A 23028-nucleotide genomic window follows, 5' to 3' on the forward strand; every position below is an offset into this window, starting at 1 on the left:
ATTTAATAGTAATTGAAATAGCTGGACATAGGCAAAAAGAAAAGAGTTTAAGGGCATCCTAATTTTTGTTAGTCACACTTCAAAACAGAGATTTTTATGCAGCCCTTTCCTTCTTGTGAAATAAAATTCTCCTGGGGAATACTATAATTTTGTAAAACTGTAGGCCAGCTAAGGGTGTTGATGCAGATTCTATCCAAATAACCAGTCTTGGGCAAAATTTTTTGTTTGCTTTTAGAATCATAGATTCAGAGTGGAGACTCCCTTTGGAGAGAAGCTTACTTATTTTATCACTTATTTATTTTTTTTTTAAAAAGATTTTATTTATTTATTCATGAGAGACACACAGAGAGACAGAGAGAGAGAAGCAGAGACACAGGCAGAGGGAGAAGCAGGCTGGCTCCATGCAGGGAGCCCGACATGGGACCCGATCCTGGGTCTCCAGAGCCTTGCCGCCTTGCCCTGGGCTCAAACCACTGAGCCACCCGGGCTGCCCCTATCACTTTTTTTTTTTTTTAAATAGATTTCATTTATTTATTTGAGAGAGAGAGAGAGAGAGAGAGAGAGAGTGCACAAGCAGGAGGAGGGGCAGAGGGAGAAGCCGACTCCCCGCTGAGCTGGGAGCCAGAGGGGGGGGGGTATGGATCCCAGAACCCTGAGATCATGACCTGAGCTGAAGGTAGACACTTAACCCACTGAGCCACCCAGGCACCCTTATTTTATCATTTTAAAGCAGCGATTCTCAAAGGGCTAATGAGGTCAAAGCTATTTTCATCACAATTTCAAGATATGATTTGTCTTTTTCTTCTCATTTTCTCAGGGGTGTACAATACAGTTTAGCAGAGGCTACATTCTGTGTGATACTGCATAGATTGAATGCAGAAGCAGATAGAAATGCAGCTGTCTTCTATTAAGCCAGACATTAAAGAGATCCATAAAAATGAAAAACAATGTCACTCTTCAGAGTAGATTTTTACAAATATACAGTTATCTATATTAAAAATATTTATGCTAACCCATGATGTGCTTATTGCTATTTTAAAATAAATTAAAAAGTCACTATTTTTAAAAAATTTCTGTTTTAATTTCTAATACAGTAAATGACAGTAATACAGTAAATAACCTAGAAGAATAAAACTTTTTCAGGCTCCTCAGTAATTTTTAGGAATGGAAAGAGGTCACAAGACCAAACAGGTTGAGAACATTTGCTCAAAAGTGATACACTCCATTGTTGGTTAAAAAAGAGAAAAATCTTCCACTTTGACTTTGCTGTATGTTCCCTACATTGTTGTTGTTACTGCCTGACCATCAATTAGTGGTGTCACAGGACTCACATTGCTCTCAAACACTTTTCTAGCTTAGTTACTTTTAAACCATGACTCATTTCCAAACAAAGAGGAATGATATTTCTTACCTGTGCTCGATAGTTTCCTATAAGAGGAAGGGATCTGGAAGGTTTAAGGTCTCTTTCTTTTCCTGAGGCTGTGTAGATGGGAAAAGGTGGCAGCTGAAGCAGCCAGGAATGCAGAAAGCATCGAAAACAGAGCCAGTTGTCGTCTTATCTAATAGCCATCTGGGGGAGGAGACCAAGTGTCTGGGGGAGGAGACCAAGCGATTGGGAGAAAGGAGGAAGAAGGTGGAGGGAGGAGACTGCTATGGCACGCCTTGGACCGGCTGTCAAATGTGGGCTCTTTCCTAGGGCAAAAGAACTTGAAGTATTGTTAGAGAATATGGGTATTTCTTTTCATGTAAAATCACTATTTTAATGAAATATTTCTTCTGTAAAAGTTGGAGTTTTGGGCCTTACAAAGCTTGTGCCTCTTTCAGAAGTACTGTACTTCCAAGACTCCTCCCCCCTTTTTAAAAGATTCTTTTTTTTTTTTTTTAGACTTATTTATTTTAGAAGGAGTGAGCATGGAGGGGATAGAGGGAGAGAATCTCAAGCAGATGCCCCACTGTGTGAGGAATCTGACCTGACTGGGATGGGGTGAGTGCAAGGTGGTGGTGGAGGGAGACTATCTCTGGGCCAATGAAATCATGACTTGAGCTGAAACCAAGAGTCAGACACTCAAGAGACTGAGCTACCTAGCTGCCCCCTAAGCCCTTTTAGAAAAGCACTGCGTGGCCAATTAGAAGCATCTTTTCTGTTTTGAGGGACGTCTGGGTGGCTCAGCGGTTGAGCGCCTGCCTTTGGCTCAGGGCATGATCCCAGAGTCCCCAGATCGAGTTCCACATTGGGTTTCCTGCATGGAGACTGCTTCTCCCTCTGCCTGTGTCTCTGCCTCTCTCTATCTCACATGAATAAATAAATAAAATCTTAAAACAACAACAACAACTCTGTTTTGAGCCTTTCTATTCACACTTTGGTACAAAACTCCTTATCTTGCGGTGCTGAGTAATCAGCCCTATTAGAAAAGTCCCTATAATGTAATAATAGCACCTAAAATGTAACTTAAAGCAAAGTAAAATATTACAGCTTGAAAATAATTAGCAGATACAAAATTCCTTGGACAATTTTTTCTTGAACATGCACTAAATTGTATTACCTTGCTAGCAAGGGAATTAGCAAAGCAACTTTTTGTTTTTGCTTTTTTTGTGGGTATAGAGACTGTATAGAAACAGAGGGGTTGGGCAGCCCCGGTGGCTTGGTGGTTTGGCGCCGTCTTCGGCCCAGGGTGTGATCGTGGGGACCAGGGATCAAGTCCCATGTTGGGCTCCCTGTGTGGAGCCTGCTTCTCCCTCTGCCTGTGTGTCTCTGCATTGCTTTCTCTCTCTCTCTCTGTATCTGTCATGAATAAATAAATAAAAATCTTAAAAAAAAAGAAAAAAGGAAACAGAGGGGTTCTAGAATTAGGAAGTGAAATGTGTCCATAAGTAGCTAGTTGGGTTTGTTTTGTTTTTTAACAAAATAGAGTTTTTATTTTATAAGGTCATAAAAACATCATGTCCCAGCAGTGATTACAAAGGAAGTCTGTGGTGGGATAGTCAGAGTGCTTGGTGCAGAGACCACTAGAAGAAGAAAAAATCACATATTTAAGAAGTATATAATAAGAATCTACATATGATTGAAATAGAAATAACAAATTTTTCCTCCTCCAATTATAGAGTATGAAAGCATGAAGTGGAGTCAAACAGTGATCAAAAGCATAGCACCAAACGTGTTAATTGCCAGTCATTTTCTCCAACTGTGAAGATGTGGAATGCACAATTTACCCATTTCTTAGTTCTGGGATAAACATTTTTTTGATACAGAGTACCCCAGATGTCTTCATGTCCTGCCTACTTCACAGGATTGTTTGTAAAGATTAAATGAGATGATGATAGCCCTCTGAATATTTTAAAGCACTAGACAACTATAACTCTCCATGTATTCTTATTCTTACTCATTTAGTTTATACAATGGAGATGACATTTTAAAAATAAAACTTATATAGTGTTCTCTTAATCTGGTGTAAACATTTATGTATTGGGTGGAATCATCTTTCTTGGAAATATTTTAGGAACTAGATAATAATCTCTTTAGAAATCATACAATGTGAAGTCTGAAAGAGGAATTAGATCAATATTTCCCAGGCTTTTGGATTTAATGGACTATTGAGAATAATGACAATAAGGATAATAACGCAGAACGAATGAGCACTGAGTGGGCAGCTTTATATTTTTTCAAGTAGGACATTAAAAGTCTTAAAAATCTTTATATTTTTATTTCATGAAAGACCACTTTCACACCAAAAAGACTAGGAAGTACATAGAATAAGAGTAAAGGACCATTTTTTCAGGTAGATGCTGCGGCTTTATGAAAAACTCTACTTTCCCCCCTCATTTTATCACACAAGGGGAAGATGTCAACACAGATTGTGATCAGTCCCCAAACAGTGGTTGGGATCCTACAAAGACTGCCCATAATAACTGCACCCTGATCATCTAGTCTAGTTTTATGAAGTAACTTATATTTCACAATATTAGCAAATCCAGTGAAACAAACCAAGTACCTATTTCCTGGGAGCTTACTTAAAACGAATGGCCTTTTTCACAAATAGCCAACACACACACACACACACACACACAAACATTGAGATGTTTCAAAGGGTGTGTGTGTGGGGAAGCCTGTGCAGTCAAACGTAGTTTTGCTAAGGTGTGAGACTGTGTACCTGGAATTTATGGAGGGTGTTATTGACCTTTGTTTTATGAGGTGATATATTTTTTTTTCTTTCCCATCAACTAACTGGGCATAACCTTAAGAATGTCTATCTTTGAAATTGCAGGTCAAAGTCACCACAGGAAAGCATGAACTTCAAAGTATGTGGGCCATGCCTGTTAGAAAGTATTTTTTGAATGCTGCCAATTAAGTCGACTAGACCTACCGGACATCAGGAAAGGAGGTCTTCCCATCTTCCCCAAATACACACTTGGAGGCGAGGAGAGATTTTTGACTCAGGGATCGCAACTGGTGTGGGGGGCGGGGGTACGCCCCTCGGCCATGCGCGGGAGAGCTCCTCGCAGCGCTCCCGGAAGCTGTGCGGCTCGTCACGTGACCCACGCGCTGCCTGCTGGGAGCCCGCGGAGTCTGCGCACTGGCGCCGCTCGGTCGCGAACCAGGCCTCTTCATTCCCGCGCTTTCGCTGAAGTGGAAGGTCCCGTCGCCATGTAGTAGTAGCCTGGGCTTGGGGTGGGGCGGGAGGGATGCATGTTCTCGAGGGTGTGAAGCCAGGCAGTGAGAGGACGGACGCTTGCTTCCTCTCAGGGGCGTTAGCGGGTCTGGAACACAAGGAGGGAGGAAAGGCCGCGGGGAGGGAAGCGGGGGGAAGAAAAAAAGGTAGGTGACATGGCCCCAGGGGCCCACTAGGCGTTGAGGAGAAAGAGAAGATGAGGAGAAAAAAAAAAAAGTTGCGTAAGGTGCAGGGTCATTGCTTGGTAAAGTCTAGGTCACCGGAGCATTGGCGTGCGGAGCCGAGGTCGGCGTCTGCGAGTGGGGTGTGTCACGGGAGGAGTCCCACCCAGCCTCGTGACCCGGCGGACTCGGCAGGGCGGGTGGGGGAGGGCGGCTAAGTGGATGACAGAAAAAAAAAAACAAAACAAAACAAAAAACAAACACATTAATTTTTGCAGAAACAGAATTACCTAACTGTGGAAGTTTTCATTTGCTGTCCACACGCGTTCTGCTACCCTGAGGGGGAGAGAAGAGGTGTAGAAGGAAAAAGGGAAGAGAAAAAGGGGAAGGGAGAGGAAGAGAAGGGCTCTGGTGGTGGCTTCTCTTTTGGAACTTCCCAAGGCAGAGCGAGCCCTCCGGGGCACGTGTGGTGTTTTCCTGCTGCTGTGGTGGTGGACCCTGTGGAGCACAGGACGGAATTCATGATCATCATCAGTGCTTTAGTATTGTTCGTTGTTGCTGTCTTTCTGTCTCATTTATACGAATGTGATGTGTGACCAACCAAACAGATTCATTACAATTTTTCAGGTCACCATAGTTTCTACAAGAAAAGAAAAAAAGAAAAAAAAAAAAGAAGAAGAAGAAGAAGAAGAAAGAAAAGTAAATTGATATTCGAGTATAGACCGGGCTCATCTCTCTCTTTTTTCTTTTTCTTTTTCTTTTTCTTTTTCTTTTTCTTTTTCTTTCTTTTCCTTTTCCTTTTCCTTTTCCTTTTCCTTTTCCTTTTTCTTTCTTTTTCTTTTTCTTTTCCGGGCTCATCTCTTCAGACGTAGAGGCTATCCCCGTGTGGGTTTCTACATTTTTACTGTGACCGTAATCTTTCAGATTCCTAGGGAAATGATCTTCAGGATTTATGGAAAAGTAATTTAAGAGTAAAATTTGATGCTCTGTGAAGGTCAGATAGGGCGGTGGAAACTCCGACGCGAAATCTCGGTTCTAGACTGGCTCAGTTGCACTTGTTTGAACTTGGCCAATGATCTCTGCCTCTGTGTTCACGTCTGTGAAAAATGACATTGAACCAGTTAGGTAGACTATGAGATATATTTCACCATTAAGATTTTTTTTTTTTGAAGGTAGAAGAATCTTAAATTCTGAAACGAGGCAAAAGTGCGAAGGAGACTAGTTTGGCTGAACCTAGGCAGAGGGAGTAGGTGAAAATCATGGGTTGGTAGGTTGACCCCAGGTGAGGTCGGACTTTAGATGCCCTGCCATGGAAATTGAACTTGTTCTGGAGCAATGAATAGTGGGAAGGGAATTTTGAGTTAAGGGAATATGGTAATCAGTTTGAAATATTGGCAGTAGTTGATAGGATGGAGTAGGGTAGAGGAAAATTAAGTAGTTCAGATAAATGACAGATAACGAGAGCCTAAATGAACAATTAGAACTTAAATAAAATTGGTGGGACTAGGAAGAAAGGGGAAGACTAAAATAAGCTGTAGCATGGAGTTTGTACTTACATTTGGCATTCCTTTAAACTTTGCAGCTCTTGCCTCCAGAATATGATGGCAAGTCACATCGTAAAACCTGATACTAGAAATTGCAAGAGACCAAGAGAGCTGGAGGTAATCCATATGCTCCTGGAGCCTTAACCTTTGGTTTTATTTTTTATACTTCTCAAAATTTTTTTCTATTTAACCAAGTTCTGTTGATGAATGGAATTTAATGTTTTCATATTCCCGGAATTGGGCTTGTCCCAGCAGGAACTATGTTGACTCCAGCTGCTTTTTCACTAAATTAATGGAGGTCTTCAAGAAACTATTGGGAGATTTCTTTCTTGTAATTAGTGGTGTAGAAACAAATGGTTTCATGCATATATGATACCTAAGATTTTAAGTAATTGTTTTGCTCTAGTAAATAGGAGACCTAGGTACTATAGTTGCTGATATTTTCAATTAAGAGCACTGTGTTCTGCCCTTCTTCACTACTGCTCCCACCAATAGATCTGTTTGCATTTAGGATATTATTTGCTTCCTTAAAGATCTTGCAGAGTTTTCCAGACATTTGTCTGTTGTCTAAATGAAAGTTTTACATTATTGCTATGGAAACATCTACCCTTTCAGGATACAGGAAACTTTTCCATCAAGGGATTCATACCATAATCAAAGTCTAACGTAAAACCAAAGTAAAATTTAGCTTGTTGAATAAGGTTCTTGTTAGGCCTAAAAGTTTTCTCGATAATAAAATGTCAAATGACTAAGTGGGACATGAGTGCATATAATTTCTAGTATGTTTGCTCTTTTCCTGAAAGATATTTTATTTGCCTTTTTTGGGGACAGCATGCATATGTTCTAAGAATCCTGTTGACTATCTATTTTCTTTACTTTTTTTTATTAGCCTCAAATGCCAGATAGTCCACAACTGTCTTCTCTTGGAAAATCAGATTCCTCTTTCTCTGAAAGCTCTGGACTGTTTTATAAAGATGAATCCCTGGAGAAAGATTTGAATGGTGATATATAAATGCATATATTTCTAAACAGTGATTTTCTAATACAGAAAGTTTGTTATAGTTCATAACTTACTCAGTGACTTTTTTTTGAACAGATATGAGCAAGGAAATTAATCTAATGTTGTCTACATATGCAAAGATCTTAAGGCAAGTACTTACAGTATATCCTCTTGAGTCTTTCTCTTAGAAATGATTTTTTTCTCGAAACCATAATGGGAAGTTTAGTTCAGTGGCTGCAAATCTGTCCAGTAATTGTAATTTCAGAGTTTTTAAATAATTAATTAGTTGGTTATTTTCAAAGACTAACATGAACTTTTCCACTAAAATCCTGTGTTTTGTTACTACCAAAGCTAAGTACTAGGCTGGTTGTATTTTGATCTCTGATTAGATGATATAACATTTAACATTTTATGAAAAAAATTTCTTTGAGAAAGATGGCATTTGTTGAAGTTAATGATAAGAGTGCTATTAAAGATAAATATATTTATGAAATATTAAAATATTATGTCATATATTTGAAGACTGAATTTAAATATTTTATTTGCCTGAGATTATCATGTTTGTAAGATGTTTGTTGTTTTGTTTTTTAAGGTTTTTTTTTTTTTTAACTACTGGACAATCATTGTATTTGGAAGATGGTTTGTGTGGCTGTTAAAATAATGTATATAGTTTAATATGGGAATTGTATTGTAAGATATATAGTCTGCAGTGTCAGGAGACTTTGAATAGTCCAAAATATTTACATGACTAATTTAACTTTCACTGAAGAGTGTTTGTAAGTTAATGAAGCTTTTTGATATGCAAAGCTATTTAAATGAAGTTGCTAACAAATGACATCACTGTGATAGTGTCACTAGACATTATAACTATTTAGTTTAACGTAAAACTTTTTTTTCCTCATTAGTGAGAGAGCAGCAGTAGATGCATCTTATATTGACGAGATAGATGGACTCTTCAAAGAAGCCAATACTATTGAAAACTTTCTAATACAAAAAAGAGAGCTCCTGAGACAGAGGTTTACAGTGATTGCAAACACATTGCACAGATAAAATTGTGTACTTAACATAAGCTGAGAATTTAAGCCCATTATTGTACTAAAAGAATGACATTAATGCTCTGAAAGCTCTCTAGTTACTAAAGAAAATGTGTACCTTAAATGTAGAAGGGGAAATCCCTTGCATTTCTTTTCTAGATTTAAAAGGGGCTTTAAACTGGACATTAATATGAAGTATGTAGCTTTCTTTTTTTTGAGGGTTGAATATTTGGCATATTTCATAGAAGTATAAATTATTTAAGTTCTCTGTAGGTTTTTTTTTTAAACCTCCTAGCCTTTCTTAAAATTGTAAAAGAGAACTCAGTGAGTTAATTTGATAATGTTTAACAATAATGCACTTCTTCTTTTAGAATACTCTGTCTAAATAGCAGATAGATAGCTATGGAGATAGTTTTTTATTGGAGATAGTTTTAAATGGTTTTCATGGTCAGTATTATTAAAAAAAAACTAAAACCTCAAGGTAATTTGTCCAGTTTCACAATATGTAATAAAATATGACTCAACTATTGCGTTTAATGTTATCATTTGATTATTTTAACTATTATTATATATGACTAATAAAAATTCTTGGCATAAAATTATTTTTTTGTGATAAAAGTGATAAAATAAAAACCAGAAATTACTAACCAGAACCTTATATGAGTTGGCTTTTTTACATATCAACCATACAATGGTGCAGTTAATAAATTATGTTTAGAAACCTTAGCAACTGTGTGGTATAAGATTGCCTAAACAACAAAGTAACCTTGGTGAGTCATTTAAAACCTATGATAATTCATAAATTGAATTTCAATTAGAGGATCTAAAACTCATCTAGCTAAAAAAAGGTTGGAAGGTCGTGTATGATTTTATCGAAGACTTTTAATATGTTTTGTAATTATATATGTTAGCTATTATATGTGATAACTATATTAAACAGAATTTTAAAAATCACAGCACACATTTGTCAATCATATAAGTAATTCAATCTGTTTTATGTATATTTTGCCATTTAAGCAATCACAAATTTGGACATATTTACAAATGGCACCACAGGGAATTTGATATTCCTCTGGTGTACAGGATATTTGCCTTGCTGCCTTCTAAATGTTAAAACTCATTTGACAACTAAAATAGCAATCACATTACTATTTGAAGGCATATATACCACATTTATATAAGTACTCATGCAAGAAAGGATTGAAAACAGTAAAATAAAATATTAACTAAAAATATTGGCTAAGTGAAAAAAAATTAATTAGGTTTGTAGAGGGATATGCTAATGGCACAGGATAGGTTGAAGGTCAATGAGAGAACTATTAGTAATGGAATTTTAGGGGCAGCCTGGGTGGCTCAGTGGTTTAGCGCCGCCTTTGGTCCAGGGTGTGATACTGGAGATCCTGGATCGAGTCCCACGTTGGGCTCCCTGCATGGAGCCTGCTTCTCCCTCTGCCTGTGTCTCTGCCTGTCTCTCACTCTGTGTGTGTCTCATGAATAAATAAAATCTTTAAAAAAAAAAAGTAATAGAATTTTATTTTTAAAAAAAATATTTTATTTATTTCTTTGAGAGAGAGAGGTAACAAGAGAGAGAATGAGTGGAGAGGAGTGGGAGAAGCAGACTCTCCATGAGCAGGGAGCCTGATAGGGTGCTCCATCCCAGGACCCTGGGATCATGTCCTGAGCCGAAGGCAGGCACTTAACTGACTGAGCCCCCCCAGGCACCCCAGTAATGGAATTTGAAAATACTAAATGTAACCAGAAGATTATATTTGAGTTGTTATGACACGTCACATAGATTTTGAGTTATTCTGTTAACTTACAGAATTTTATAATGTTCTAAATACAAAGACATCTACTGGCACATCATAATTTAATGTTCCTGAGTTACTCTTTTATAAGCATTTATTATTAATGAGAAAGATAAGGCTAACGTTGTTTCAGAGGGCATTTCATAATATGTTATATCTTAATGGTGTCACCATTGTTCAACATGTTCTTTTTTATGCTGGTTCAGAAAATTGGTTTGATCATTTCCTTTGGTGTGACTAAGACTAGGGGAACTGATTTTTAATTTATTTTTTATTTTTTTTTATTTATGATAGTCACAGAGAGAGAAAGAGAGAGAGGCAGAGACATAGGCAGAGGGAGAAGCAGGCTCCATGCACCGGGAGCCTGATGTGGGATTCGATCTCAGGTCTCCAGGATCGCGCCCTGGGCCAAAGGCAGGCGCCAAACCGCTGCGCCACCCAGGGATCCCCTGATTTTTAGTTACTGTGTGTTTACTGGTCAGAAAAGCTACCTCCTATGATAAAAGTTCCTGAAAGCCTAATTAAGACTGATTTTTTATCACGTTTTGGTGTTTTTTGTACCATCCATATAAACAAAAATAATTATCTTTGGATGATTAACAACTGCAGATATGTTATTACCCTTTAGTTTGCACTTCTAATATCACTCTTTTCAATAAAATGTCACAGTTTATAAGTTATTTCTCACTAGTTACCAATAAAAATAGATATTGAATATCTTTGTACATCATACTCTGCTAGGCATTGAGGGGAATACAGAATAAGATACTCTGTTCTCCCTTTTGACAGTTGTAACCACTCCTTTCTTGAAATATACTTACATGTCTTTGCTAGGAAGCCAGGATAGGTAAATGTTAAGAGTATCTCTGTGCAGTGCTAGTTAACTCCTTAGTGGGTGTTGGCAAAGGGGTCAGAAAAGTAGTGAAACGAGTTTTGGAAAGGAAAGAAGTGGATATTTCAGGCAGGGGAAGGTTTGCTAAAATGGCACCAAAGAACAAAATCATGTGGTATGTTGGATAGACTTTCTCTGGAGCTGAGAATTCACAAGGGAATAGTGCATCATCTAAACTGCTAGAGAGCAGAGACTGAATCTTGTTTTCTTATATTCCTAATTTGTAGCACAGTATTTGATATATTGGTGTTCAAGAGTGTTTGTTTAATAAAAATGTACAGGGTTATATGTTTTTTAAGAGCATACCTTCACAGAGCCTTATTCGTACTAGCTTGTCAGAAAATGTTTTGTAAATTAAATAAATGGAAAAGAAAAGGAGGGATGAAATATTAGAAAGCAGAGGGACAAAAGATGGAAAGGTAGGTGTGGCCAAAAAGGTAGAGTTCTTTGTTGCTAGACGACGTTGGACTATATTCTCTAAGGAAAGACATGTGGATCTTTGAGAGAAGTGGCATAATGAAACTGAGCCGATGGATCAAGGGGCTTAATTGTACTGTGAGAAGAGGTTTGAAAGAAGAAAGTTTAGGAAGGGAGACCTCTATTAGTGGTCTAATTTCAGAATTTGAAACAGCTATTTATGATAGGTTAGGTAGTTAGGATACTTCTCCTGAAAATGAGACTAAGAGATTGCAGGTGTCTGGAAGCCCTGCCCCTTGTCTGCCCTCCCTGACTCCCTCCCCCATTCCCTCCTATTCTGTCAGTGAGCCAAGGACAGCCCAGGAAGTGAGTGTGAGGTTTTGGAAATCACAGGATCTGCTGCTACTAAATTCAGTACCAGAATGTTTTCTCAGACCTTTCTCCATTTTGTCAGCAACCTTTCTACCATTGCAGTGGGGTTCCTTTCTGTGGTAGTACACTGGATCCCAGGTAGGGGATTTGCCCCTTGCTACCCCCCTTCCTCCTCTTCGTACGTAGCACCTTAGGCTTCCAATTCTGTGTCTCCTTCCTGAAAAGTTCTGGGGGCTTATGAAGCTTTTCACTCTGTGTGTAGCAGGTGCAGGCAGCAACACCATGGAGCTGGGAGTTAAGGAAGACTTGAGTCAGGATCTGTTTACTTGTCAGGGAAACAGTCTTTCCATTTGTATATTTTGTATAACATACAGGGCAGGATTCAGGGTTTAGGGATTCTCTTGAATCTGCAATATGAAGAATATTCACTATTTAGACCCTTCTCAATTGCAAATCACTGCTTCTTGTCCTAATGTAAATGTTTGGTTATTCTATTTGCATTCTGGGGGACTGCTTTAAAACGTCTGGTGGTTGTTTTCTAGCTTTTTATTATAGGTACTATCATTACAAGATTTTATTTCTTGAAATTGGCTGATGTTGAACTACCAGAAATCATACTAATATGCATTATAAACTTCAAAATTGTTTAATAATTTAGTGCTTGTAGTATGCAACATAGTGTGTTAGGTACTAGAGTGGGGGTAAAAACAAGTGATCCTTTATTCAAGAAATACCAGTAGTAGAGGTTATAAATTGTATTCATCTTTATCGCAGAAGAGAGAGTAAGATGAGTGCCTTAACAGAGCTGAAATAGATGCTGTGTGAGTTCACACTAATGAGAATCAGTTCTTGCTATAGAAAAATGGGAATGCTGTGTTTGAGAAGCACCTGCTATGGGCACTGGATCTTGAAGGATGAGTAGGGTAAGTGAATTTCACCTGGAAGAGATGGGAAATATCCTAGGTGAAGAGAAGGTTGTAATTATGATGAGAAGAGAATGGGGAATGGTTTAGTTTGGCTGGAGTGGAAGGCATTAGTTAGGGGGCACCTGGACAGGTAAGTTGGTGTGAGATGGTACAGTGCCTTCAGTGCCTGCCAAGAAGTTTAGACTTTACTTGGTAGAAGCGAGGAGTTATATGTGAAGGCTTTTGGAGGATTATTTAATACAATCAGATCTGTTCTTAAGAAGATTAATTTTGTAGCAGTGCTTCCCGAAATTTTTCACATCATAGCACACATAGAAAATGATAATATTTTTACCTTACATTGGAGTAAATTGGATGGGATCCTTTAGAGCTGGAGACAATTGACCTGTGGCCTCTGGCCATCCCAAGGGATCAAGCGATCACGAGGCCCACCCAGTCAGAGGCTCTGCATGGTAGATAGCTTCCCTATCTAGTTTCTCCTTCCAAGTAAGAGGCTATGCCAACATCCTCTAAGAGGATGTGAGGGCCTAAATTAGGACAGTAGAAAGGAAGTGACTGGATAGGTAAGAGAGATTGAGGAGGACAGGTTCAGGCAGAAGAAAAATTGGGGGGGGGGTGCTGCCCAGGTGGGGTGGACTAGCAAAAATCTTTACAAAGGATTTCCCCAGATAACCTTGTAAACTTCTCAGCCCTAATAGTTTATACTGGCCACCACATATCATCCCCTTAGCATTCTCTTCCTGGTCCTGTCTGGGGATAGTCAGAATTTAACCACTTAGTGAATGTGAGGGGCCAGTGGAGAAGACGAATTCAAGGCCCACAGAGATTTTGAAGCTAGATGATTTAGCGGTGGAGAAAATGGATTTGGAAAGGGGAAAATGAATAATTCTCTTTTGGCATGTTGAGAGTCACCTGCAAGAAGTACTTGGTAAAATTAAGGGACTTGGTGAGACTACCAGGGAGGTGTGCTGAGATTATAAAGAATAAAGGTCCAAGGTCAGACTCAAGAGGAGATAAGAAGAGGAGCCAATTAAGGGAAACTACTCTTATTATATGTAATTCTGACAACAAATACAAATGGGAAATATTATCCTCCTTTCACTCTATGATCCCCATATTACCATTGAAAAACTTAAGGCTCAGAGTGGTAACTTACCCAAGGTTGTCAGCTAGTAAGTGAAGCTAGCGTAAAGCAAACAAAGAGGGAGTAGGGAAGTTAGAAAAATGCAGTGTTTTCAGGAACCAAGAATAGAAAAGGGTTTAAAGAGGTATAGATCACAATATCAAGTGCCATGGAAAGTTTGAAGAGTATACAAAAAACTGCCAATAACATGCTATGGCGGGATCTCTAGGTGGCGCAGCGGTTTGGCACCTGCCTTTGGCCCAGGGCGCGATCCTGGAGACCCGGGATCGAATCCCACGTCGGGCTCCGGGTGCATGGAGCCTGCTTCTCCCTCTGCCTGTGTCTCTGCCTCTCTCTCTCTCTCTGTGACTATCATAAATAAATAAAAATTAAAAAAAAATGCTATGGCGTACAAAACATATGGACATATACATTTTTTCTAAAATGCAAGGTGTTTTAAATTCATGAATCTCTATTCAGACAAATGTCCAATCTGGGTATTCAGTTTCTATTTAAGTGTGAGGACTAAAATCACTGACCTCAGGACATTTATTTTAATGTTAAGAGGAGAGTGAGATGAATATGCATAATATAAATGAAAGTAATAAGATAAATACCTAAGGGTTTCCTCCTCCAAGTTTTCAAAGTATCCTCTTTATACCTCTAATATTGGGGTTCTCAAATTTTGGTATGCCTAAGAATACTTGCTTGCTGTATCTGATTCTGCTTAGGTCCAGTCTGGAGACCATTAATCTGCATTTTAGCAGTAATACCGTGTATTTCTGTTCCAAGTAGTCCTCAGATCATACCTTGAGAAATAGTGCTCAAACAAAACACTGATTACAGTACAAATGGTCTGTTTGTATGTCCATTTACTAGGGAACAAGTTCCTTTACATCAAATTCACATACCTTTTATCCCTTACCAGTTACCACTTTGTAGAATGAGTAAATAATTTGAAGGAAAATGATGTTAGGTCTTGTTGGGTTGATCATTGAAAGCTATATAAATAATGATAGGTAACATTTTTTCTAAAACCTTGTTCTAAAACCTATACATAACCTAACTCATTTATTTTTTATAGCCCTAGAAGTAATAAGAATTATTATTATCCCCATCTTAGAACGGAGGAAACAGAGCACAGAGAGGTTGTCTTGTTCAAGGCTATTTATTTGAAAAATGGGAGGCCAGGATTTGAACCTAAGCAATCTGGAGCCCAGCAGAAGAACCTGGGCCAGTATTTTTATCAAATATTACACTAGACTTCCTCTTAAAGGAGGTAGCACTTGAGATAGAGTTTGAACAATACTAGCATTTCCTTAGGGATAGATGAGTCCATTTTTTTTTGGAAATTAGGAAATAGTTGAGTTTGAATTGTTATTTATAGGAAAGTAGAAGGAATCATGTACTCTAAACTGAATTTTATAAAGATTTGAAAGAAATGGGATAATAGATATAACATTGTAAAATATTTTGCTAAAATCATGCAATGCAAATCTCACTTCTTTGGAGGAATAGTATCTCTCTGTGTCAGTTTTTCTGGTTTAGATTTCTATTTTACTGTTCAAGATCTGTGAAATAAAATAAAGCACAGTCTAATATATCTCACCACCTCTATGCATTAGGCAACACTATCTTGTGAACATCAAATAAATATGAAATAATAGGGATAATTTCCAGCTTATTATATAGTAATGATTTTTTTCTTCTCGTAACTTTTGAAGCCCAGATAATTTCAGACCATGTATCACTGCATAATTTAATTCATGACATTCTTCTTTTTTTTTTAATGACACCCTTCTTTTAGAAAATGCCATGCACATTTATGTGTATGCCACTAAAATGGAAGAAATTGAATTACAGATCCTACTAAATTCTCATAAATTGCTATGAAATCGTTGGCATCCCACTTTGGTGTATCAAAAGTACTGACATAGATGTAATTAGGATAGTAATGAATAGTGGTCATTTTTCATTCTAACAATGAGGTTGCTTTTAGCACATCTGAGGTTAATATGTAGACTCAGTCTTGTGAAAAGAGGACCATTGTTCAACTGTGAGAAATGATAGTAGTAATAAAATCTTGAGTTAATTCTTAGGGGTATTCTTGCAGATTTGTACTGCAAGAATACAAAAAAAGGATTGTTGTAGTTCAAAAATGGAGAACCAGGATGCCTGGGTGGCTCAGTGGTTGAGCATCTGCCTTTGGCTCAGGGCGTGATCCTGAGGTCCTGGAATAGAGTTCCGCATCAGACTCAGGGAGCCTGCTTCTCCCTCTGCCTATGTCTCTGCCTCTCTCTTTGTGTTGCTCATGAATACATAAATAAAATCTTAAAAAAAGAAAACAAAAAAACAAAACAGAGAGGTGACATTTGAGAATGAGGAGGTAGAGGGATTTGGAGATGATATTTAGTATTGGGTTTACTTTTCCCTTACTAGTAGGTAGGAGTATTGTCTCTGGAGAAACAGGTATCTTGTACAATTTTTTGACTCTTGATTTCCTCTTCACAGTTTTGAAGAAATACATGGAAGGTACTCATCAGAAGAAGGCAGTCTTCCATAAGCGTGAAAGGCTCCCGTGTATTGCACCACTACTAACCACGGTGGAGGAGACGCCACAGATGGTTTCTGCCCAAGTCCGAGGACAGTTTCCTGAGTGGCTCAGTGGCTATCTACTTCGAATTGGGCCTGGGAAATTCGAGTTTGGGAAGGATGAGTAAGTCTTGATTTTGGAGAACAATTTAGATTTTTTTTAGTGTGACTGGTTCTGTGCATTAATGTGCATTAAGTCTGTTTTCTCTCTGAGGCTAATGTTGCATGCAGTCCCTTTGATTACAGGTGAGAAAACCGTAGTCTACAGAAAAGATAAGACACTTAATTCTTAAAAAAAAAAAAAAAAAAAGAAAGAAAGAAAGGGGGATCCCTGGGTGGCTCAGCGGTTTGGCGCCTGCCTTTGGCCCAGGGCACGATCCTGGAGTCTCGGGATTGGGTCCCACGTCGGGCTCCCGGCATGGAGCCTGCTTCTCCCTCCTCCTGTGTCTCTGCCTCTTTCTCTCTCTCTCTCTCTCTCTGTATCTATCATAAATAAAAATAAATAAATCTTTATAAAAAAAAAAAGGAAAGTTCAGACTTTTCTGCTTTGCAGAATATTATGAATTCAGAGTCCTCTGAAGGCTTATGCCAAAAGAGAAGTGCCTGTATGACTACCAAGCTCTGTTTCACCACAAGTTCCTGAAGGAAGAGGCAATGTCTTCACCTCAGACAGCTCCCCTACTCAGTGCTCGCCAGACACCATGACTTTTTCAGTTCCTCAAACTGGACACATTTATTTTTGCTCAGGGTCTTGGCATTGGCCCTTATCTGTCTTCCCAAGTCTGATTCTTGTCATTCAGATATCAGCTCAAATGTCCTTTGAGCCTTTCCTGATATCCCAATCTAAAAATGCTATTATTAATTATATTACCTATTAGGGTGTCTGTGTAGCTTAGTTGGTTGAGTGCCTGACTCTTGGTTTCTTGGCTTCGGTTCAGTCATGATCTCAGGGTCATGTGATGGAGCCCAGTGATGGGCTTGGCACTTGGCTCAGGGTCTGTTTGTCCCTTTCCTCGGCTCCTCCCCTTGCTCATGTGCCCCTCCCCCCAACTAGATGAATAAAATCTTTTTTAAAAATGGTGTTACCTATTTTAATTCTATGCATAGCACTGTCAATGCCTAGTATTTGTTGTTGTTGTTTATTTGTTGTTTTATTGGCTGTGTTCTTCCACTAGAATATAAATTCCATGAGGGCAGAAAGTTTTTTCTTCTTCACCCTATATCCCCAGTATCTAGGACAGTGACCTGTTCTTTTTTTTTTTTTGGCCTGTTCTTAAATAGCTCTCAATAAATACATATAAATAAATGAAAAACACCAGTGATTCTTTAGTATATTATTACTCTGTTTAGTAGGGACATGAAATGATTAAAGAAACCCCTATGGTAAGGAAGGAATCTTCTTTGCCTTAAACTTTTAAAAAAAAAGATTTTATTTATTCATGAGTGACATACAGAGAGGCAGAGACACAGGCAGAGGGAGAAGCAGGCTCCCCACAAGGAGCCTGATGCAGGACTCGAATCCAGGACCTGGGGATCACAACCTGAGCCAAAGGCAGATGCTCAACCACTGAGCCAATTAAGTGTCCCTTTAAACATTTTCGAACATTAGAAACTTTTTTTTTTCTTTTTTATTTATTTATTTATTTATTTATTTATTTATTTATTTATTTATTTATGATAGTCACACAGAGAGAGAGAGAGAGAGGCAGAGACATAGGCAGAGGGAGAAGCAGGCTCCATGCACCGGGAGCCTGACGTGGAATTCGATCCCGGGTCTCCAGGATCACGCCCTGGGCCAAAGGCAGGCGTTTAACCGCTGTGCCACCCAGGGATCCCAGAAACTTTTTTTCGTTATAAAAGTTTTTACTTATATAAAACTTTTTGAAATATAGAATGGGGGAGGGGCAAGATGGCGGAAGAGTAGGGTCCCCAAGTCACCTGTCCCCACCAAATTACCTAGATAACCTTCAAATCATCCTGAAAATCTACAAATTCGGCCTGAGATTTAAAGAGAGAACAGCTGGAATGCTACAGTGAGAAGAGTTAACGCTTCTATCTAGGTAGAAAGACGGGGGGTGGGTGGGGGGGGGTGGAGAAATGAAACAAAAGGCATCCAAGGGGGAGGGGCCCCGTGAGGAGCTGGGCTAAGGCCAGGGCGAGTGCCCCCAGGACAGGAAAGCACCATCCTGGAGAAGCAGGGGCTTCACCAATCTTCCCGGAGAAGCAGGGGCTTCCACCAATCTTCCCGGAGGAAAGGCGCTGTCAGGGAGTTAGAGCAGGACCCCAGGAGGGGCGGGGATGCCCTCAGGCTCCCTGGGACACTAACAGACACCTGTGCCCTGGGGAGAGTGCGCCGAGCTCCCTAAAGGGCTTCAGCCCGCGGCACGGCTGGACCCGGGAGCAGCTCGGAGGGGCTCAGGCTGCGGCTCCGCAGATAAGGGGCTGCGCGGCCAGGAGCGCAAATCCAACAGCGCAGGCCTGGGAGCACAGGACACCAGGGACACAGCCCAGGATCTGGCCTCCCCCCGGGACAGGCAGAGGCCCGGAGGGCACAGGACAGCAAGGACCCTCCTGCCCCAAGCTGAGCAGATCAGCGGCCCCTCCCCCAGAGCATCCAGGCCCCTGCAGACTGAGAGCTCTGTAGCTACTGTGGGAGCTGAATCCAGGGCTCCAGGGCTGGCCGCTGCCACTGTGATTGTTCCTCCTGGGGCCTCACAGGGTAAACAACCCCCACTGAGCCTCACAGTGGCCTCACCTGATAAACAGGATAAACATCACTTACTGAGCCCTGCACCAGGCAGGGGGCAGAGAAACTCCCCCAAGTCCTAACACCTGAAAATCACAACAGGCCCCTCCCCCCAGAAGACCAGCTAGACGGAAGGGGGAAAAACAAATTATTGACCAAGCAGCACTGGAAAGTTCCAGGGGAAGTCAAGGGACTTACACTATACAGAATCAGAGGATATTCCCCCTTGGTTTTTTGGGGGATTTTTTTTTTTTTTTTTTTTTGGTTTTTGATTTCTGTTTGCTTCCCCCACCCCTTTATTTTCCTTTCTTTATTTTTTTCCTCTTTTTCTTCTCTTTTTTTTCTTCTTTTTTCTTTTTTTTTTCTTTTCTTTCCTTCTTTCTCTTCTCTCTTTTTCTCTTTTTCCCAATGCAACTTGTTTTTGGCCACTCTGCACTGAGCAAAATGACTAGAAAGAAAACCTCACCTCAAAAGAAAGAATCAGAAACAGTCCTCTCTCCCACAGAGTTACAAAATCTGGATTACAATTCAATGTCAGAAAGCCAATTCAGAAGCACTATTATAAAGCTCCTGGTGGCTCTAGAAAAAAGCATAAAGGACTCAAGGGACTTTATGACTGCAGAATTTAGATCTAATCAGGCAGAAATTAAAAATCAATTGAATGAGATGCAATCCAAACTAGAAGTCCTAACAACGAGGGTTAACGAGGTGGAAGAACGAGTGAGTGACATAGAAGACAAGTTGATGGCAAAGAGGGAAACTGAGGAAAAAAGAGACAAACAATGAAAGGACCATGAGGATAGATTAAGGGAAATAAATGACAGCCTGAGGAAGAAAAACCTACGTTTAATTGGGGTTCCTGAGGGCGCTGAAAGGCACAGAGGTCCAGAATATGTATTTGAACAAATCATAGCTGAAAACTTTCCTAATCTGGGAAGGGAAACAGGCATTCAGGTCCAGGAAATAGATCCTCCCTAAAATCAATAAAAACCGTTCAACACCTCAACATTTAATAGTTAAGCTTGCAAATTCCAAAGATAAAGCAGCAAGAGACAAGAAATCCCTGACTTTTATGGGGAGGAGTATTAGGGTAACAGCAGACCTCTCTACAGAGACCTGGCAGGCCAGAAAGGGCTGGCAGGATATATTCAGGGTCCTAAATGAGGAAAACATGCAATCAAGAATACTTTATCCAGCAAAGCTCTCGTTCAGAAAGGAAGGAGAGATAAAGAACTTCCAAGACAGGCAGGAACTGAAAGAATATGTGACCTCCAAACCAGCTCTGCAAGAAATTTTAAGGGGGACTCTCAAAATTCCCCTTTAAGAAGAAGTCCAATGGAACAATCCACAAAAACAGGGACTGAATAGATATGATGATGACACTAAACTCATATCTTTCAATAGTAACTCTGAACGTGAATGGTCTTAATGACCCCATCAAAAGGCGCAGGGTTTCAGACTGGGTAAAAAAGCAGGACCCATCTATTTGCTGTCTACAAGAGACTCATTTTAGACAGAAGGACACCTACAGCCTGAAAATAAAAGGTTGGAGAACCATTTACCATTCAAATGGTCCTCAAAAGAAAGCGCAGGTAGCCATCCTTATATCAGATAAACTAAAATTTACCCCGAAGACTGTAGTGAGAGATGAAGAGGGACACTATATCATACTTAAAGGATCTATCCAACAGGAGGACTTAACAATCATCAATATATAAGCCCCGAATGTGGAAGCTGCCAAATATATCAATTAATAACCAAAATTAAGACATACTTAGATAGTAATACACTTATACTTGGTGACTTCAATCTAGCGCTTTCTACACTCGATAGGTCTTCTAAACACAACATCTCCAAAGAAACGAGAGCTTTAAATGATACACTGGACCAGATGGATTTCACAGATATCTACAGAACTTTACATCTAAACTCAACTGAATACACATTCTTCTCAAGTGCACATGGAACTTTCTCCAGAATAGACCACATACTGGGTCACAAATCAGGTTTGAACCAATACCAAAAATTGGGATTGTCCCCTGCGTATTCTCAGACCATAATGCTTTGAAATTAGAACTAAATCACAACAAGAAGTTTGGAAGGACCTCAAATACGTGGAGGTTAAGGACCATCCTGCTAAAAGATGAAAGGGTCAACCAGGAAATTAAGGAAGAATTAAAAAGATTCATGGAAACTAATGAGAATGAAGATACAACTGTTCAAAATCTTTGGGATGCAGCAAAAGCAGTCCTAAGGGGGAAATACATCGCAATACAAGCATCCAAAAACTGGAAGGAACAATACAAGCATCCAAAAACTGGAAAGAACTCAAATACAAAAGCTAACCTTTCACCTAAAGAGCTAGAGAAAAAACAGCGAATAGATCCTACACCCAGCAGAAGAAGAGAGTTAATAAAGATTCAAGCAGAACTCAACGAAATCTAGACCAGAAGAACTGAGGAACAGATCAACGAACCCAGGAGTTGGTTCTTTGAAAGAATTAATAAGATAGATAAGCCATTAGCCAGCCTTATTAAAAAGAGAGAGAAGACTCAAATTAATAAAATCATGAATGAGAAAGGAGAGATCACTACTAACACCAAGGAAATACAAACGATTTTAAAAACATATTATGAACAGCTATACGCCAATAAATTAGGCAATCTAGAAGAAATGGACGCATTTCTGGAAAGCCACAAATTACCAAAACTGGAACAGGAAGAAATGGAAAACATGAACAGGCCAATAACCAGGGAGGAAATTGAAGCAGTCATCAAAAACCTCCCAAGACACAAAAGTCCAGGACCAGATGGCTTCCCAGGGGAATTCTATCAAATGTTTAAAGAAGAAACCATCATACCTATTCTACTAAAGTGTTTGGAAAGATACAAAGAGATGGAGTACTTCCAGATTCGTTCTATGAGGCCATCAACACCTTAATTCCAAAACCAGACAAAGACCCCACCGAAAAGGAGAATTATAGACCAATATCCCTGATGAACATGGATGCAAATATTCTCAACAAGATACTAGCCACTAGGATACAATAGTACATTAAGAAAATTATTCACCATGACCAAGTAGGATTTATTCCCAGGACACAAGGCTGGTTCAACACTCATAAAACAATCAATGTGATTCATCATATCAGCAAGAGAAAAACCAAGAACCATATGATCCTCTCAATAGATGCAGAGAAAGCATTTGACAAAATACAGCATCCATTCCTTTTTTTTTTTTTTTTGGGAGGGGGGAAGAGGCAATTTTATTTTTTAATTTCATGCTTGAAATTCACAAATGTACATGAAGTACTATGTAAACTTTAGGATAGCATTATTTGACTTGAGCAATATCACCTCAATCTACGTTTAACTGGAGAAATACAATTTGGCCATTCTGCTTTAAAATGTCAAAAGGCCACCAAATTAGAATAGGGCACTTAATAATTTTTAAATTGAGTCTCCCATACAGATTTGTAAGTTAATGTTGGATAAATTTATATTTAGGTAAAACACGTTTCAAGATATTATGCAAGAAATTACATCTTTTGCATTAATGGTCCCCTGGGTTGCACTTGGACTAGTAACAAAATATATACTGACATCATACACTAAACTATATTCATATTATAGATTACAAAAATTATTGAAAGCCAGAATGAATCTTTAGGGTTGGAGGGACCTTTAATAGTTTAATCTTTGGGCTTAAGAAAGAAAAATTAGTCCCATACTGCATCTCACATCTCT

At 39.2% G+C, this 23028-nt stretch overlaps 3 protein-coding genes across 10 annotated transcripts in view; 2 read left to right on the forward strand and 1 right to left on the reverse strand.

Moving 5' to 3' along the window:
* The window catches only part of IL18 (interleukin 18), a 23848-nt gene extending 19328 nt beyond the window's left edge, over window positions 1-4520 (reverse strand). For 2 of the 4 annotated variants that reach the window (XM_077893518.1, XM_077893517.1), the window contains exon 1: window positions 4362-4520. In XM_077893518.1, coding sequence (XP_077749644.1) covers window positions 4362-4389 — 28 coding nt within the window. In that variant the 5' untranslated portion in view covers window positions 4390-4520. Of the gene's footprint in view, window positions 1-1411; window positions 1573-4361 lie in introns of those variants that run through there. The other 2 variants (XM_077893520.1, XM_077893519.1) reach the window with 1 other exon arrangement.
* TEX12 (testis expressed 12) lies at window positions 4511-9059 on the forward strand. 2 transcript variants are annotated; one of them, XM_077893521.1, is made up of 6 exons: window positions 4518-4631; window positions 5456-5527; window positions 6411-6489; window positions 7262-7373; window positions 7469-7524; window positions 8282-9059. In XM_077893521.1, the coding sequence occupies exons 3-6, from the start codon at window positions 6427-6429 to the stop codon at window positions 8420-8422; spliced, it is 372 nt and encodes a 123-aa protein (XP_077749647.1). In that variant the 5' UTR covers window positions 4518-4631; window positions 5456-5527; window positions 6411-6426; the 3' UTR covers window positions 8423-9059. The 2 variants fall into 2 exon arrangements, with proteins under 2 accessions (XP_077749648.1, XP_077749647.1); XM_077893522.1 differs by lacking the exon at window positions 5456-5527 and having other exon boundaries at window positions 4511-4631.
* Window positions 9060-11876: 2817 nt separating this feature from the next.
* The window catches only part of BCO2 (beta-carotene oxygenase 2), a 48604-nt gene continuing 37452 nt past the window's right edge, over window positions 11877-23028 (forward strand). For 3 of the 4 annotated variants that reach the window (XM_077893512.1, XM_077893513.1, XM_077893515.1), the window contains exons 1-2: window positions 11877-12033; window positions 16456-16660. In XM_077893512.1, coding sequence (XP_077749638.1) covers window positions 11946-12033; window positions 16456-16660 — 293 coding nt within the window. In that variant the 5' untranslated portion in view covers window positions 11877-11945. Of the gene's footprint in view, window positions 12034-12685; window positions 12819-16455; window positions 16661-23028 lie in introns of those variants that run through there. The other variant, XM_077893514.1, reaches the window with a different exon arrangement.

This window comes from Canis aureus, chromosome 3 (genome assembly GCF_053574225.1).
Source record: "Canis aureus isolate CA01 chromosome 3, VMU_Caureus_v.1.0, whole genome shotgun sequence".
Lineage (NCBI taxonomy): Eukaryota > Metazoa > Chordata > Mammalia > Carnivora > Canidae > Canis > Canis aureus.